This window comes from Bombina bombina, chromosome 1, assembly GCF_027579735.1.
Source record: "Bombina bombina isolate aBomBom1 chromosome 1, aBomBom1.pri, whole genome shotgun sequence".
In the NCBI taxonomy this organism is placed as follows: domain Eukaryota; kingdom Metazoa; phylum Chordata; class Amphibia; order Anura; family Bombinatoridae; genus Bombina; species Bombina bombina.
This window is the reverse complement of record NC_069499.1, coordinates 1,187,111,540-1,187,127,566: the sequence shown is the minus strand read 5'-3', so window position 1 is coordinate 1,187,127,566 and position 16,027 is coordinate 1,187,111,540. Positions and strand designations below refer to the sequence as shown.

General features: G+C 39.2%; 1 protein-coding gene across 2 annotated transcripts in view; it reads left to right on the top strand.

Annotated features, from left to right (window-relative positions):
- ADAM11 (ADAM metallopeptidase domain 11) overlaps positions 1-16,027 on the top strand; it is a 615,610-nt gene that overhangs the window by 475,194 nt on the left and 124,389 nt on the right. For both annotated transcript variants that reach the window (XM_053699946.1, XM_053699947.1), the window contains exon 23: positions 10,144-10,312. In XM_053699946.1, coding sequence (XP_053555921.1) covers positions 10,144-10,312 — 169 coding nt within the window. The remainder of the gene's footprint in view (positions 1-10,143; positions 10,313-16,027) is intronic.

Sequence of the window (16,027 nt, the reverse complement as noted above, 5' to 3'; positions counted from 1 at the left end):
TTGACTGGGGTGTCTTTGCCTCCTCCTGGTGGCCAGGTGTTGTATATCCCAACAGTAAGGAATGAAGCCGTGGACTCTCTGGAAGAAAAGGAATTTATCTGGTAAGCATAAATTATGTTTTTAAGTACTTAGTAGGGTCAACTATTACTGAGGTGTTGGCGGCTTTACCATCTTTAAGTAAGCAGAAGCCTTTTTCTTTTTTAAGATACGATGAGTCCACGGATTTCATCCTTACTTGTGGGATATCGCCTCCTGGTCAGCAGGAGGAGGCAAAGAGCACCACAGCAGAGCTGCATAAATAGCTCCTCCCTTCCCTCCCACTCCAGTCATTCTCTTTGCCTGTGTTGGTGATAGGAAGAGGTAAAGTGAGGTGATAGTTTAGATTCTTCAATCAAGAGTTTATTATTTTTAAAATGGTACCAGTGAGTGCTATTTTATTATTGGGTGTAGCCGTATTCCTTGTCAGCCTCTAGAGTAGAGCTAACAGGTGACTTTAGAGCAATGGGAACTGGTGGGACATAGTTTCAAAGCGCCTCCCATACTGAATGCTGCCCTTCGGATGATGGTCTTAGAGGATATTAACTAAGGCCCTATGTGTTTTCACAGGATGACAGAAGAGAGAAGACTTCTTGGCCCTGTGAAATATCATGCTGTCGCTCAGCGTAAAGGTATGTGCAGCCTTTTTTTTCTGGGAGATAGATTAGTTCAGATTTGGCTGGATATATTCTCTATCTGTTATGTGGGAAACAAAACTTTTTTGGTTTTTTTCAGAGACAGATTTTTAGCAGACCGGAGTTTTTTTAAATTTTATTTTTCAAAACTCTTTTGGCCTTTGTGGGTACTTTGGGCAGACGCTGGGGACGTTTATTTTGGAGTTATATACTCCGGTATGTTTGTATCACAGTTTTTGTGTGCTTGGTGAAACCGGCGTTTACTTTAGTTTTTTTCTTAAAAGCCGGGCCGGAAATGCTTTTCTTTACGCCCCCGATGGACGGGGCTTTGTTTTGCACACCTGGAAGCGCAGTAGTTTGTTTCTGCTGTTCCCGGCTTCAGGTCGGAAGTATGCCGCTTGTTCACAAACAGTTGATGTGCTCTGCGGATGTTCATCCTTTGCATTCTGCATTTTAGTCACGCAGTTACGATCGATGCCTGCTTATTCTGCATGTTTAATATTTTCATACAGATGATCCTGGGCATTTTGAGGATTGAGTGACGTGGTCAGTGCACAATGGGGGCAAGGTAGGCGCCTCAGCAGAGCTGTTTGAGGACGAGGTGTGCTTGTTTTTTTCATATTATAAATAAACTGTTGTTTTCAGTAAAAAAGGTTAACGTTTATTTTTTAAAGGCACAGTACATGTTTTTGTTTATATAATTTTATTTAACAGCATTTACATTTGGGCTGTTTTGTTTCTTTTCTGGCATAGTTTTGTCATTTTTGTAGAAGCCACAACCATGGAGTTTGTTTGCTTTCTGTTTATCATGGAAGACCTTCAAAATGTTACATGTTCCATGTGTTTAAATGCGAATGTGGAACCCCCTGTTACTATCTGTCCCTTATGTATTGAAAAGGCTCTTCAGTTTAGAGAGCAGATTTTCTTTGATAAAAAACTGTCTAAAGCGGATGTTTCTCAGGGGTCTACTGATGAGATTCCTCTGCAGTTTATTCTGCTATTACTTTAAAAGACATAGCTGCTGTTATGTCATCTACACTTTCAGATGTGTTATCTGCTTTTCCTTTATTTCAGGGCAAACGCAGAAGGAAGGAAGCCCATGTAGTCAATACAATGTCTGATGAGTTATTGGCGATTTCAGATGTACCCAGAGGGTATGGAGGTCTTATCCGAAGGGGAACTTTCTGATTCAGGTAGTGTCTTACCTCTGACTGATTCAGAAGTTGTTTCCTTCAGGTTTAAACTTGAACAACTCCGTTTGTTGTTGAGGGAGGTTTTAGCGACTCTGGACGACTGTGACTCAATTGTGGTTGGACAGGTATTTAGAAGTCCCTTCTTATTCTGATATTTTTCCAGTTCCTAAGAAAACTTCAGAGATTATGGCTAAGGAATGGGAGAGACCAGGTATTCCTTTTTCTCCTCCAGTTTTCAAGAAGATGTACCCTATATCGGATGCTATTAGGGATTCTTGGCAAACGGTCCCTAAGGTGGAAGGAGCTATTTCCACCTTGGCTAAACGTACTACTATTCCTATCGAGGATAGTTGTGCCTTTAAAGACCCTATGGATAAGAAATTGGAGGGTCTTCTTAAGAAGATTTATGTTCATCAGGGATTGTTATTACAACCAGCTGCCTGCATTGTTACAGTCACAAGTGCGGCAGCTTATTGGTTTGATGCTCTAGAAGAATCTCTTAAGACTGAGATTTCTTTAGAAGAGATACAGGATAGAATTAAAGCTTTGAAATTAGCTAATTCTTTTATTACTGATGCTTCTTTGCAGATTATCAAGCTGGTGGCTAAGAGTTTGGGTTTTTCCTTCTTAGCGAGTAGAGCTTTATGGTTGATATCCTGGTCTGCGGATGTGTCATCCAAGTCTAAGCTTTTGGCTATTCCTTACAAGGGGAAGACTCTGTTTGGTCCTGACTCCCTCAGGATAAGAAATCCAAACAGAGAGGTCGACAGAGTAATTTTCGTTCCCTTCGAAACTTCAAGGGAATTCCCCCTTCCTTTTCCTCTAAACAGGAAGGTAACGATTCACAATGCAAGTCTACCTGGAGACCTAATCAGTCTTGGAACAAGGGTAAACAATCCAAGAATCCTGCTGCTGCCCCCAAGTCAGCATGAAGGGTTGGCCCCTGATCCGGGACCGGATCTAGTAAGGGGCAGACTGTCTTTCTTCATCCAGGCTTGGATAAGAGATGTTCAGGATCCCTGGGCATTAGAGATAGTGTCTCAGGGATACAAGTTGGAATTCAGAAATTCTTCCCCCAGAGGAAGGTTTCTTCTTTCTCGATTGTCTGTAGACCAGATAAAAAAAGAGGCGTTCTTATACTGTGTAAAAGACCTTTCCTCCATGGGAGTAATCTGTCCCATTCCAATTCAGGAGCAGGGACAGGGGTTTTACTCAAATCTATTTGTAGTTCCCAAAAAAAGAGGGAACTTTCAGACCTATCTTAGATCTCAAGAGTCTAAACAAGTTTCTCAGAGTTCCATCTTTCAAGATGGAAACTATTCGTACCATTCTTGCATTGGTCCAGGAGGGTCAATTTATGGCAACAGTGGATCTAAAGGATGCATACCTTCATATTCCCATCCACAGAGATCATTACAAGTTCCTGAGATTTGCGTTTCTGAACAAACACTTTCAGTTTGTAGCTCTTCCTTTCGGTCTAGCCACAGCACCCAGAATCTTCACAAAGGTTCTGGGGTCTTTACTGGCAGTTCTAAGGCCACGGGGCATTGCAGTGGCACCTTATCTGGATGATATTCTGATCCAGGCGTCAACATTTCAACTGGCAAGGTCCCATACCGACTTTGTGCTTTCCTTCTTAAGAACCCACGGGTGGAAGGTAAACCTGGAAAAGAGTTTGTTGGTTCTTTAGACAAGGGTGCCCTTTCTGGGAACTATAATCGACTCTATTTCAATGAAGATTTTTCTGACGGAGGTCAGAAAGTTAAAAATTCTGAATACATGTCGAGCCATTCAGTCCAATCCTCGTCCATCAGTGGCTCAGTGCATGGAGGTAATCGGATTAATGGTGGCGGCAATGGACATTGTTCCATTTGCACGGTTTCATCTCAGACCTCTGCAATTGAGCATGCTCAGGCAGTGGAATGGAGATTATACAGATCTGTCTCCTCTAATATTTCTAGATCAAGAGACAAGGGATTCTCTTCTATGGTGGTTGTCACTGGATCATCTGTCTCAGGAGACATGCTTCCGCAGACCCTCATGGGTGATAGTGACAATGGATTCCAGTCTGTTAGGTTGGGGAGCAGTTTAGAACTCCCTAAAGGCTCAGGGTGTATGGACTCCGGCGGAGTCTCTACTTCCCATCAATATCCTGGAGTTGAGAGCATTATTCAATGCTCTTCGGGCTTGGCCTCAGTTGGCTTCGGCCCAATTAATCAGATTTCAGTCGGGCAACATAACAACGGTAGCTTACATCAATCATCAGGGAGGAACAAGGAGTTCCTTAGCGATGACAGAAGTAGCCAAGATCATACAGTGGGTGGAGTCTTACTCCTGCCATCTGTCAGCGATCTACATCCCAGGGGTGGAAAACTGGGAGGCAGACTTTCTGAGCAGGTAGACATTTCATCTGGGGGAATGGGAACTCCATCCGGAGATATTTTCCAACCTGATTCTCAAATGGGGCAGACCAGAGTTGGATCTCATGGCATCTCATCAGAATGCCAAGCTTCCAAGATACGGGTCCAGGTCCAGGGATCCCCAGGCGGAGCTGATAGATGCCCTGGCAGTGCCTTGGTCTTTCAGCCTAGCTTATGTATTTCCTCCGTTTGCTCTTCTTCCCAGGGTGATTGCTCGAGTCAAACAGGAGAGGGCATTGGTAATTCTCATTGCTCCTGCGTGGCCTTGCAGGATTTGGTATGCAGATCTGGTGGACATGTCATCTCAGCCACCGTGGAAGCTCCCATTGAGGAAAGACCTTCTCATTCAAGGTCCCTTCCATCATCCGAATCTAGTTTCTCTGCAGCTGACTGCTTGGAGATTGAACACTTAATTTTATCTAAGCGAGGGTTTTCTGATTCGGTCATAGATACCTTTATTGAGGCACATAAGCATGTTACTAGGAAAAATTTTCATAAGATATGACGTAAATATCTTTATTGGTGTAATTCCAAGGGCTACTCATGTAGTAGGGTTAGGATTCCTAGAATTTTGTCCTTTCTCCAAGAAGGATTGGAGAAGGGACTGTCAGCAAGTTCCTTAAAGGGACAGATTTCTGCTTTATCTATTTTGTTACAAAGCGTCTGGCAGGTATTCCAGATGTACAATCTTTTTGTTAGGCTCTGACTAGAATCAGGCCTGTATATAGACCAATTACTCATCCTTGGAGTTTAAATTTAGTTCTTAGAGTTCTTCAAGGGGTTCCGTTTGAACCTATGCATTCCATTGATATTAAGTTATTATCTTGGAAAGTCTTATTCCTGGTTGCTATTTCTTCTGCTCGAAGAGTATCTGAGCTTTCAGCATTACAATGTGATTCTCCTTATCTTATTTTTCATTCCGATAAGGTGTGTGTCCTAATCCTTCTTCTAAGAAGGAACGTCTGTTACATAATTTAGACGTAGTCCGTGCTTTAAAGTTTTACTTACAAGCAACTAAGGATTTTCGACAATCGTCTTCTTTGTTTATTGTTTTTTCAGGGAAACTTAGGGGTCAGAAAGCTACGACTACCTCTCTTTCTTTTTGGCTGAGGAGTATCATCCGTTTTGCATATGAGACTGCTGGACAGCAGCCTCCTGAGCGAATTACGGCTCATTCCACTAGGGCTGTGGCTTCCTCATGGGCATTCAAAAATTATCCTTCTGTTGAACAGATTTGCAAAGCTGCGACTTGGTCATCTCTTCACACTTTTTCCAAATTTTACAAATTTGATACTTTTGCCTCGGCTGAGGCTGGGTTTGGGAGGAAGGTTCTTCAAGCAGTGGTGCCTTCAGTTTAGGTTCCCTGTCTTGTCCCTCCCTTTTCATCCGTGTACTATAGCTTTGATATTGTATCCCACAAGTAAGGATGAAATCCGTGGACTCATCGTATCTTAAAAAAGAAAACAAAATTTATGCTTATCTGATAAATTTATTTCTTTTTGGATACGATGAATCCACGGCCTGCCCTGTTCTATGAGACAGGTTATTATTATAATTTTTTTGTTAAACTTCAGACACGTCTGCACCTTGGCTTTTCCTTTATCTTCCTAACTTCAGTCGAATGACTGGAGTGGGAGGGAAGGGAGGAGCTATTTATGCAGCTCTGCTGTGGTGCTCTTTGCCTCCTCCTGCTGACCAGGAGGTGATATCCCACAAGTAAGGATGAAATCCGTGGACTCATCTTATCCAAAAAGAAATAAATTTATCAGGTAAGCATAAATTTTGTTTTTTCTCTCAGTCTTTTGTTAAAGGTGATTTACCTGTGTTGTTTGGTTTTGCTAGATCTGGTCAGGATTCATACTCTGATGCCTCTGGACTGTCTTCAGAAAGGGAATTATCCTCTGACAAACAAAATTCTAAGGATACTTTCTTTAACTTTAAGGTTGAACTTTTGTGCACTTTGTTTCAAGAGGTGTTAGACTTTAGGGGTTTAGGACTCTAAGCCGGAAAAGGATAAATCTGTTAAACTACTGGACTTAAAGGGACACTCAAGTCAAAATTTAACTTTTATGATTAAGATGGAGCATGCAATTTTAAACAACTTTCCAATTTACTCCCATTAACAAAATGTGCACAGTCTTTTTATATTTCCACTTTTTGAGTCACCAGCTCCTACTAAGCATGTGCATGACTTCACAGAATATACGTATATGCATTTGTGATTGGCTGGTGGTTGCCACATGATACAGGAGGAGTGAAAATAGATATAACTTTGAAATGTGTCAGAAAAAAATCTTCTACTCAGATAAGAGGCGTACTTCAAGGGCTTAGAAATCAGCATAAGAGCCTACCTAGGTTTAACCTTTTACAAAGAATACCAAGAGAACAAAGAAAATTTGATTATAAAAGTAAATTGGAAAGTTGTTTAAAGTTGCATGCCCTATCCTAATCAGGAAAGCTTAGACAATCTTTCAGTTTGTTCATTTTTCGTGTATGCGTGAGCGCCAGAAGGCTATGTCTGCTTTTTTAGGCACCTTTGCCTTGATTACGAGTTTTTGTCGATAAGGCTTGCGTTGCTAACGAGCCTTTTTTTCCCACCGCTCCCTTAAGACAACGCTGGTATTACAGGTTTTTTTAAACCTGGCGTTAGCCACAAAAAGGTGTGCGTAGAGCAAAATTTAGCTCCACATCTCACCTCAATACCAGCATTGCTTAAGTCAGCGGTGAGCTGGCTAAACGTGCTCGTGCACGATTTCCCCATAGGAAACAATGGGGCTGAGCTGGCTGAAAAAAAAACCTAACACCTGCAAAAAAGCAGCGTTCAGCTCCTAACGCAGCCCCATTGATTCCTATGGGGAAATACATTTTATGTCTACACCTAACACCCTAACATGAACCCTGAGTCTAAACACCCCTAATCTTACACTTATTAACCCCTAATCTGCCGCCCCCGCTATTGCTGACACCTACATTTTATTATTAACCCCTAATCTGCCGCTCCGGACACCGCCGCCACCTACATTATACTTATGAACCCCTAATCTACTGCCCCCAACATCGCCGACACCTACATTATATTTATTATCCCCTAATCTTCCGCCGCCAACGTCACCGCCACTATTATAAATTTATTAACCCCTAAACCTAAGTCTAACCCTAACACCCCCTAACTTAAATATAATTTAAATTAAACAAAATAAATTTACCATAATTAAATAAATTAATCCTATTTAAAACTAAATACTTACCTATAAAATAAACCCTAAGCTAGCTACAATATAACTAATAGTTACATTGTAGCTAGCTTAGGATTTATATTTATTTTACAGGAAACTTTGTATTTATTTTAACTAGGTAGAATAGTTATTAAATATTTAACTATTTAATAACTTCCTAGTTAAAATAAGTACAAAAGTACCTGTAAAATAAACCCTAACCTAAGTTACAATTACACCTAACACTAGACTATAATTAAACTAATTACCTAAACTACCTACAATTAATTACAATTAAATTAAATAAACTAAATTACGGGGGAAAAAAGCACTAAATTACTGAAAAAAAATAAAAAATTACAAGAGTTTTAAACTAATTACACCTAATCTAATCCCCTAATAAAATAAAAAAGCCCCCCAAAATAATAAAATTCCCTACCCTACACTAAATTACAAATAGCCCTTAAAAGGACCTTTTGCAGGGCATTGCCCCAAAGTAATCAGCTCTTTCACCTGTAAAAAAAAATAATACAATACCCCCCCAACATTAAAACCCACCACCCACACACCCAACCCTACTCTAAAACCCACCCAATCCCCCCTTAAAAAAACCTAACACTATCTCCCTGAAGATCTCCCTACCTTGAGCCATCTTCACCCAGCCGGGCATAAGTGGACCTCCAGAGGGGCAGAAGTCTTCATCCGATCCGGGCAGAAGAGTTCCTCCAAGCGGCAGAAGTCTTCATCCAGGCGGCATCTTCTATCTTCATCCATCCGGAGCGGAGCGGGTCCATCTTCAATCCAGCCGACGCGGAGCCATCCTCTTTAAACGAAGTCCAATGGAAGAATGAAGGTTCCTTTAAATGACGTCATCCAAGATGGCGTCCCTTGAATTCCGATTGGCTGATAGGATTCTATCAGCCAATCGGAATTAAGGTAGGAAAAATCCTAACTATTTAATAACTATTGTACCTAGTTAAAATAAATACAAGCTTGCCTGTAAAATAAATATAAACCCTAAGCTAGCTACAATGTAACTATTAGTTATATTGTAGCTATCTTAGGGTTTATTTTATAGGTAAGTATTTAGTTTTAAGTAGGATTAATTTATTTAATTGTAGTCATTTTATTTAGATTATTTTAAATTATATTTAAGTTGGGGGGGTTAGGGTTAGGTTTAGGGGTTAATACCTTTAATATAGTAGCGGCGACGTTGGGGGTGGCAGATTAGTGGTTAATAAATGTAGGAAGGTGTCGGTGATGTTAGGGACGGCAGATTAGGGGTTAATAAAATTTAACTAGTGTTTGCGAGGTGGGAGTGCAGTGGTTTAGGGGTTAATATATTTATTAAAGTGGCGGCGATGTCCGGTCGGCAGATTAGGGGTTAATATATTTATTAAAGTGTTTCCGATGTGGGGGGGGGGGGGCTCGGTTTAGGGGTTAATAGGTAGTTTATGGGTGTTAGTGTACTTTTTAGCACTTTAGTTAAGAGTTTTATGTTACACGTTAGCCCATAAAACTCTTAACTACTGACTTTTACAGGCGGTAGAAGTCTTGACAGGAGAGGGTGTACCGCTCACTTCTTCCAAGACTCGTAAAACCGGTGTTAGGAAAACCCATTAAAAAGATAGGATACGCAATTGACGTAAGGGGATTTGCGGTATGCTCAAGTCGTGGAAGAAAAGTGAGCGGTACACCTGTACCTGCCTGACTCGTAATACCAGCGGGCATTAAAAAGCAGCGTTGGGACCTCTCAACGCTGCTTTTTAAGGCTAACGCAAGACTCGTAATCTAGCAGTTTGTTAATAAATTTGATTCATAATGCTTACTTGGGGGCGGGACAGTCTCCTCCTCTACATATCGCAACTCATTCTACCCATTTTGTCTCTACTTCCTAGGCATCAGTGGATCAGATTTGCAACTTGATCGTCATTACAGACTTTTACCAAATTTGATTGTTTTGAAGACGGTTTAAGTTCTTAAGGCCATAGTGTCTGGTAAATAGATGCCTACATTTATTCTTGCCCAACACATTTTTTTGTGGACTTGGGTATTAGTTTCCAATCGTAAGGACTCGTAGACACTCAACACCTTAAGAAAGAAAACATAATTTATACTTACCTGGAAAATTGATTTCTTTCTTGGTGGTGAGTCCACAAGACCCGCCCAAGTTTGTTTGTTTCTCTCTACTTGGCAGCAATTCTAGTTTGCACCTATTTAACCTACACTGTCTTTTCTACTTTCTGTTTCTCCTTTACTTGACTGTACGATAGACAAGGAGGTAGAGGGAGTGTGAGGGATTACAAGTTCTGGTGTAGGGTGTATTTGCCTCCTCCTGGTGACCAGTAAGTGAATTCACAATAAGGACTCATGTACTCTGACCACCAAGAAAGAAATTAATTTATCAGGTAAAGATAAATAATGTTTTTTGTGCATGTATCAACCATATTCACTTAAATTTCCTTAAACGTTCTTCTAGCTCAGCCAATTAATGTAAAGTAACAACAATAAGTGATATTCTAGAAATAATGGAGACAGACTACCTTTTGTTGTTGATATGAGCTAATATCCTTTATCATATTTTACATCTAATTATGTGTTGGCACTGCATGTAAAGTAAAACATTGTTGTTTGTTTTATACAGAGGAGGGCAGGTTTTGCTCCCAGACGGGTCATCTTTGGGTTATGTTGAAGATGGCACACCGTGTGGCCCCAATATGATGTGCCTGGATCAACACTGCCTACCTGCTAGTGCATTCAATTTCAGCTCCTGCCCAGGAAGTATCAATGAAATTGTCTGCTCAGACCACGGGGTAGGTTTCAAAGAAGGTTGGTAAATATTTCCACAGTACACAAATGTTATAACATCAACAGTAATTTAGTAATTAATTTTACAGCTGGTTCTAAGACTACTGTATTCATTACTTTGCTCTTCAACCTTGAATTATTTCTATTTATCCTACCTTTGGATAATGTACACCCAAATTTATTTCATCAGATGGTGAGACTCCATAAGTCATGACGTGGGAATATTCCCCTCCAGACCACTAGGAGGCAAAAGACACCCCAACACACCAGAGTTTTAAATCTCTCCCACTTCCTTAGTCATTTTCTTTTGTTTCCTTGATGAGACGTGAAGTGAAAGTGAAGTGCAAATAAACTTGTCATTGAAAGGGGATCCTCTGCAGGTCATTTTGAAACAAAATTAAATTTTTAATTAGACAGTTGCCCTAAAGCACCAGCTCAACTGCAATGTGTTGATAAACTGAAGAATAAAGTATTTTTTATAGTATATTGCAGCAGTTGAAAATATAATTGCAAATTACCTGCACAGAAAAAAAAAGAGAAAAAAGGCTACACCAGAATTTTTATTGTTTAAAAAGATAGATAATCCCTTTATTACCCATTTCCCAGTTCATAACCAACACAGTTATATTATTAATTTATTATATTAATACATTTTTTTACCTCTGTGATTTCCTTGTATCTAAGCCTCTGCAGACTGTCCCCTTATATCAGTTCTCTTGACAGACTTGCATTTTAGCCAATCTCCATTGGCGTGAGCATAATGTTATCTATATGGCACACGTGAATTAACACCCTCTAGTGGTGAAAAACTGTCAAAATGCATTCAGATAAGAGTTGCCTTCAAGGGCTAAGAAATTAGCATATGAGCCTACCTAGGTTTAGCTTTCAACTAAGAATACCAAGAGAACAAAGCAAAATTGATGATAAAAGTAAATTAGAAAGTTGTTTACAATTGTATGCTCTATTTGAGTCATGAAAGTTTATTTTTAAGTAGACTGTCTCCTTTAAGTTTTTTAAAATGTCTCTTGAATAAACTTGTTTTCTTTGCTCTTGGTCTAACATCACATAATTATAAGGTAAACATGTAATTAAAAAAAGGTGCATTGCTCAGAATAACGTCTTACATTAAGAAGTCACAGTTTTGCAGATCGGGAAAGGCTAGGGGGTAGAGTTGAAGACATCAGTCAGTGCTCTGCCACTTTGAAACTCCGCTCCATATTTGACTGTTCTCTTCAAACAGCTTATCTGGCTGCACTGTGTTAAGGAGAAACCTACAAAGTGCAGCCAGAGCACAGCGCTGTTTGAAGAAAACAGCCTGGTATTGAACAGCGATACAAAGTTACGCTAAAATTTCCCGTATGTGTCCTGTTCTCTCTGCATTTTCTGGAATGACAACTCAGATCACAGCATCTTCTGCCCTGGGGGGAAACTTCTAACCAATTTGAGGCCCAGTTCCTCCCTGCCGTAACCTGTTGTTCAGAAGTGTATCCATTCGTTTTGGATTGATTCGGAAATTCGTCCGAATTCGTAAAATTCGGGATTCGGATCGATCCGAATTTCCGAATTAAAATAGTGCCGAATCTACCGAATAAATCCGAATTAGCTTGGATTTATTCGGATTTATTCGGTAGATTCGGATGGCCATGGATTACACTAGTATTGTACAGTATATTAGGTTATATCACTCTGCTATGGTTTACACCTAATATACAGTACATAATACTAGTCTAATCCCACCTAACACTTACCGAAAATCCGAATTTCCGAACCGAATCGAACCGAATCCAGCCGAATTTATTCGAATCCAAATGAATCCGAAACTAATCTGAAACAAATTTATTCAAATTTTTCCGAATTTGAATCCAAAATCGATCCGAACTGAACCGAAACAAATTTTTTCGCCATGCACATATCTAATACAAGGAGTTATCAGCCAGGCAGTGAAAAGGTCTCTTCTTAGTGGGAAATGTCACAGGTCTCACAGGTGAAATGTGTTCCCATATAATGGGAAAATTTGTTTTACGTTGTGCCTTTTCTTGCCTTCAGGGTTTACTATTTGTGTGCTTTATACTGCTTATTTGCTTCAGTCTATCTCTAACATACATAGTAGATGAGGTTGGAAAAAGACAGAAGTCCATCGATTTTAACTAATACAAATCTTAATATACTTACAAAAAAAGTTGAGCTTAAATTAATCCCTTTAAAAATAGGTGGCACATTTAACACCAGCAATCATATCCCTGAATTCTGTTTCTCGCCATCTGTTTCTAAACTATTTTTACATTTATCTAAGGTATTAGCATTTACTACCTCCTCAGGTAATGAGTTCCACAATTTTATTGCTCTTACAGTGAAGAAACGTTTACGTTGCAGGAGATTAAATCTCCATTCCTCAAGCCTTTAATTGTGACCTATTGTCACAAACAATTTTCTTGATATAAACAGAGCATCTAAAAAGAAAAATAAATAAAGCGCACAGGAAAAAGCAAGTCCTGCTTACCTCAGTTTAACCGCTCCAATTAAAACAATATATACAATTTATGGCCTAGAGGTAGCGCTCAAAGAACGGACTGATTATATATTAAAATTGTAACAATATATAGACTAATAGTCAGATAAATAATAACAATGTATTTATTTAGTAACAGAAAATAAAAAGCTAATAATTAAGGGATGTCTCCCTGCAGCAATTTTAAAACCAATACTTCAATGTGCAACTGATTTAATAAAAAAATATGCAAAATACCGTTGTATATACAATTTGTTTAAAAACAATTGCTATCACATAAATACATATAAACCATCTGATAAGCCTAACTTTTTAGACGAAAAAGGCAAATGTCCACCGAACAACAAACACCACCAATGAACAGGGATACAAATAGACAGACAATGCGTCTCAGCTAGTTCACGGTTGTATAATCGCTGATACAATGTACCTTTCACCTCAGACAGAGGCGTGTATGTAGATTATGCAGTGTAACTCCTCTTGACGGTCTTGTCCGTGTCTAGAAGGAGAAATTAGTTGTGACTCCTGTCGGTCCGGTCACGTGACTATTATTACGTCACAATATCGTGATTCGTTGTTCTAAAGTTTACAAGCAACTGTAGAATGGATAACTGTAGCGCTATAGATAGAAGAAAACCAGGGTAACCTTTGTATTCAGGGAGCGAATATGTCTTTGTATCGCCTCAAAGTACTTTTAATTGCCTTCCCTCTTTCTTAGTAGGTATAGGTATTGTTCCAGAAATGTCAGCAGGTCTTCATGTGAAGTAATGCTGTGACAAGTGGATTCTGGTCGGTGTAGAAAATAAAAAGTCTACGCGTTTCGCCCCAGACTGGGCTTTATCAAGACTGATCTTGACAACGGTATTTTGCATTGTTTTTTTTATAAACAGAGCTTCTCTCATCTCTGTTTATGGGCCTTGAATATATCTATATAAAGTATCATGTCACCTCTCAAGCGCCTTTTTTATAGAGAAAACAAACCCAGTTTTGCTCTGAACTTTTTCTAAGTCTGTAATGTCTTTTTTTGAGATTGGTCCCCAGAACTACACTTCATACTCTAGGTGTGAGTCTGCTGTCACTTGTCCCTCTTGCACAAAGAGGGAGGAGAGATATATGCTCTGTTAGAGCTCCCCTCCCTCAGGTTAAAATGGCACTTTAACTACTATACCTGCTTTTTTATGTTATTACCATTTTTTGGTGATCACCTTAATTTTACAGGCTCAAGAGACCCCTCACTTGAAAGAAGAAAGTCTTACCTTTTCAAATGAGGGATCTTACACCTGCTCTTCAATGTAATTCTTAACCTGAGGGGATGGCGGATTCAGAGACCACATATCACCCCCCCCCCTTTGTGTTATAGAAACAAGTGACCCCCACATTTAAAAGACTGATGCCTGCTATTTAATATGAGGGGTGACTAGTTCCTCTAGCACAAACAAGGGGGAGATATTGAGACCTACTCCTCTGGGAAACAGTAAGTTTAAGTGCATCTGCAGGTTATTGCCTCTTTAAGGGTGATCACCTGCATCTTAGAGTGGCATGTTATCCCTTGTGTGAAAGAGGGAATTGCCTTCTTTTAAATGAGGGTTCACACCCCCTCTAAATTTCAGATGCTCATCATGGTGATGCTGCAAAGGCACTTCCACATAAAATGCAGAGTGATACAAACTCTGAGTGGAATTTAAAAATAGAGAAGAACCTCCTCTTTCCAATGTGAGATCTTATACCATTGTCATCAGTAGGTGATAAAACCCATTTTCTGGGTGCCTTTTATCATTCTCTTTGTTATAAAAGGGTCCCTAGCACCTCAAAATAACCACAATAGGGGGATAAGTGACCTCTCTTTTGAAAAAGAAGAGGCCCCTCTTACAAAGAAAGGGCCACAATCCCAGGTGACTATCATCTTATTACGATGGCATTAGTACTTACCTGACAGAACTATAGGCATATGGAACTACATCAAGGGGGGTGTGTATGCCTTTACTTGCCACCCACAATATATAGACAAACTTGAGACCTTTTTTTTTAAAACGGCAATCCTGCTCTTTTAAATGAGTGGTCCTGAGTTTGTCTCACTGCCAGATGATTGTCATAACAATGACAAATACCTTACCGCATTGGCTCTATTTTGTAGTTTCTGGCAAAGTTTAAGAGACTTTTATTACTCTTTCACCATAGAAATATACCATAAGACCTTTCATTTGGAAGTGTAAGGTTCCTTGATTCGGATAAGAGGTTTCATATCCTTATAGCTATGAAGTGATTCTCATAGTAATAATGATAACCTGGAGATAGCCACTAGCCTTACTTTGTTGTGTTGATGTTAGGGCTCTTAGATCCATGTTTTTCTGAACTAACAAAAACACTTTTTCAAAAATCTAAATAAATGTGAGAATTATAAAAATTTAAAAACATGACATTTTGGGAAATTCTATATAGGTTGACTTTTGTACAAATGTTTTGGGTTTTATATAATCTGTGTGTGTGTATGTGTTTTTTTTTTAGTGTGGATGCATTTACTATCAAAATGGGTTAAGCCACCACTACTTATTAATTTTCTGTACAAATTGCAAGATGGTTCATAGTGCCAAAAACAATAAATTGTATCATCTTATTTTCAATTATCTGTGGTTATTAAAAAAACATAATTTATGTAAGAACTTACCTGATAAATTCATTTCTTTCATATTAGCAAGAGTCCATGAGCTAGTGACGTATGGGATATACATTGCTACCAGGAGGGGCAAAGTTTCCCAAACCTCAAAATGCCTATAAATACACCCCTCACCACACCTACAATTCAGTTTAACGAATAGCCAAGAAGTGGGGTGATAAGAAAGGAGCGAAAGCATCAAAATAAGGAATTGGAATAATTGTGCTTTATACAAAAAAATCATAACCACCACAAAAAAGGGTGGGCCTCATGGACTCTTGCTAATATGAAAGAAATGAATTTATCAGGTAAGTTCTTACATAAATTATGTTTTCTTTCATGTAATTAGCAAGAGTCCATGAGATAGTGACGTATGGGATAATTAATACCCAAGATGTGGAACTTCCACGCAAGAGTCACTAGAGAGGGAGGGATAAAATACAGCCAATTTCGCTGAAAAATAATAATCCACAACCCAAAACAAAAGTTTTAATCTCAATAATGAAAAAAACTGAAATTATAAGCAGAAGAATCAAACTGAAACAGCTGCCTGAAGTA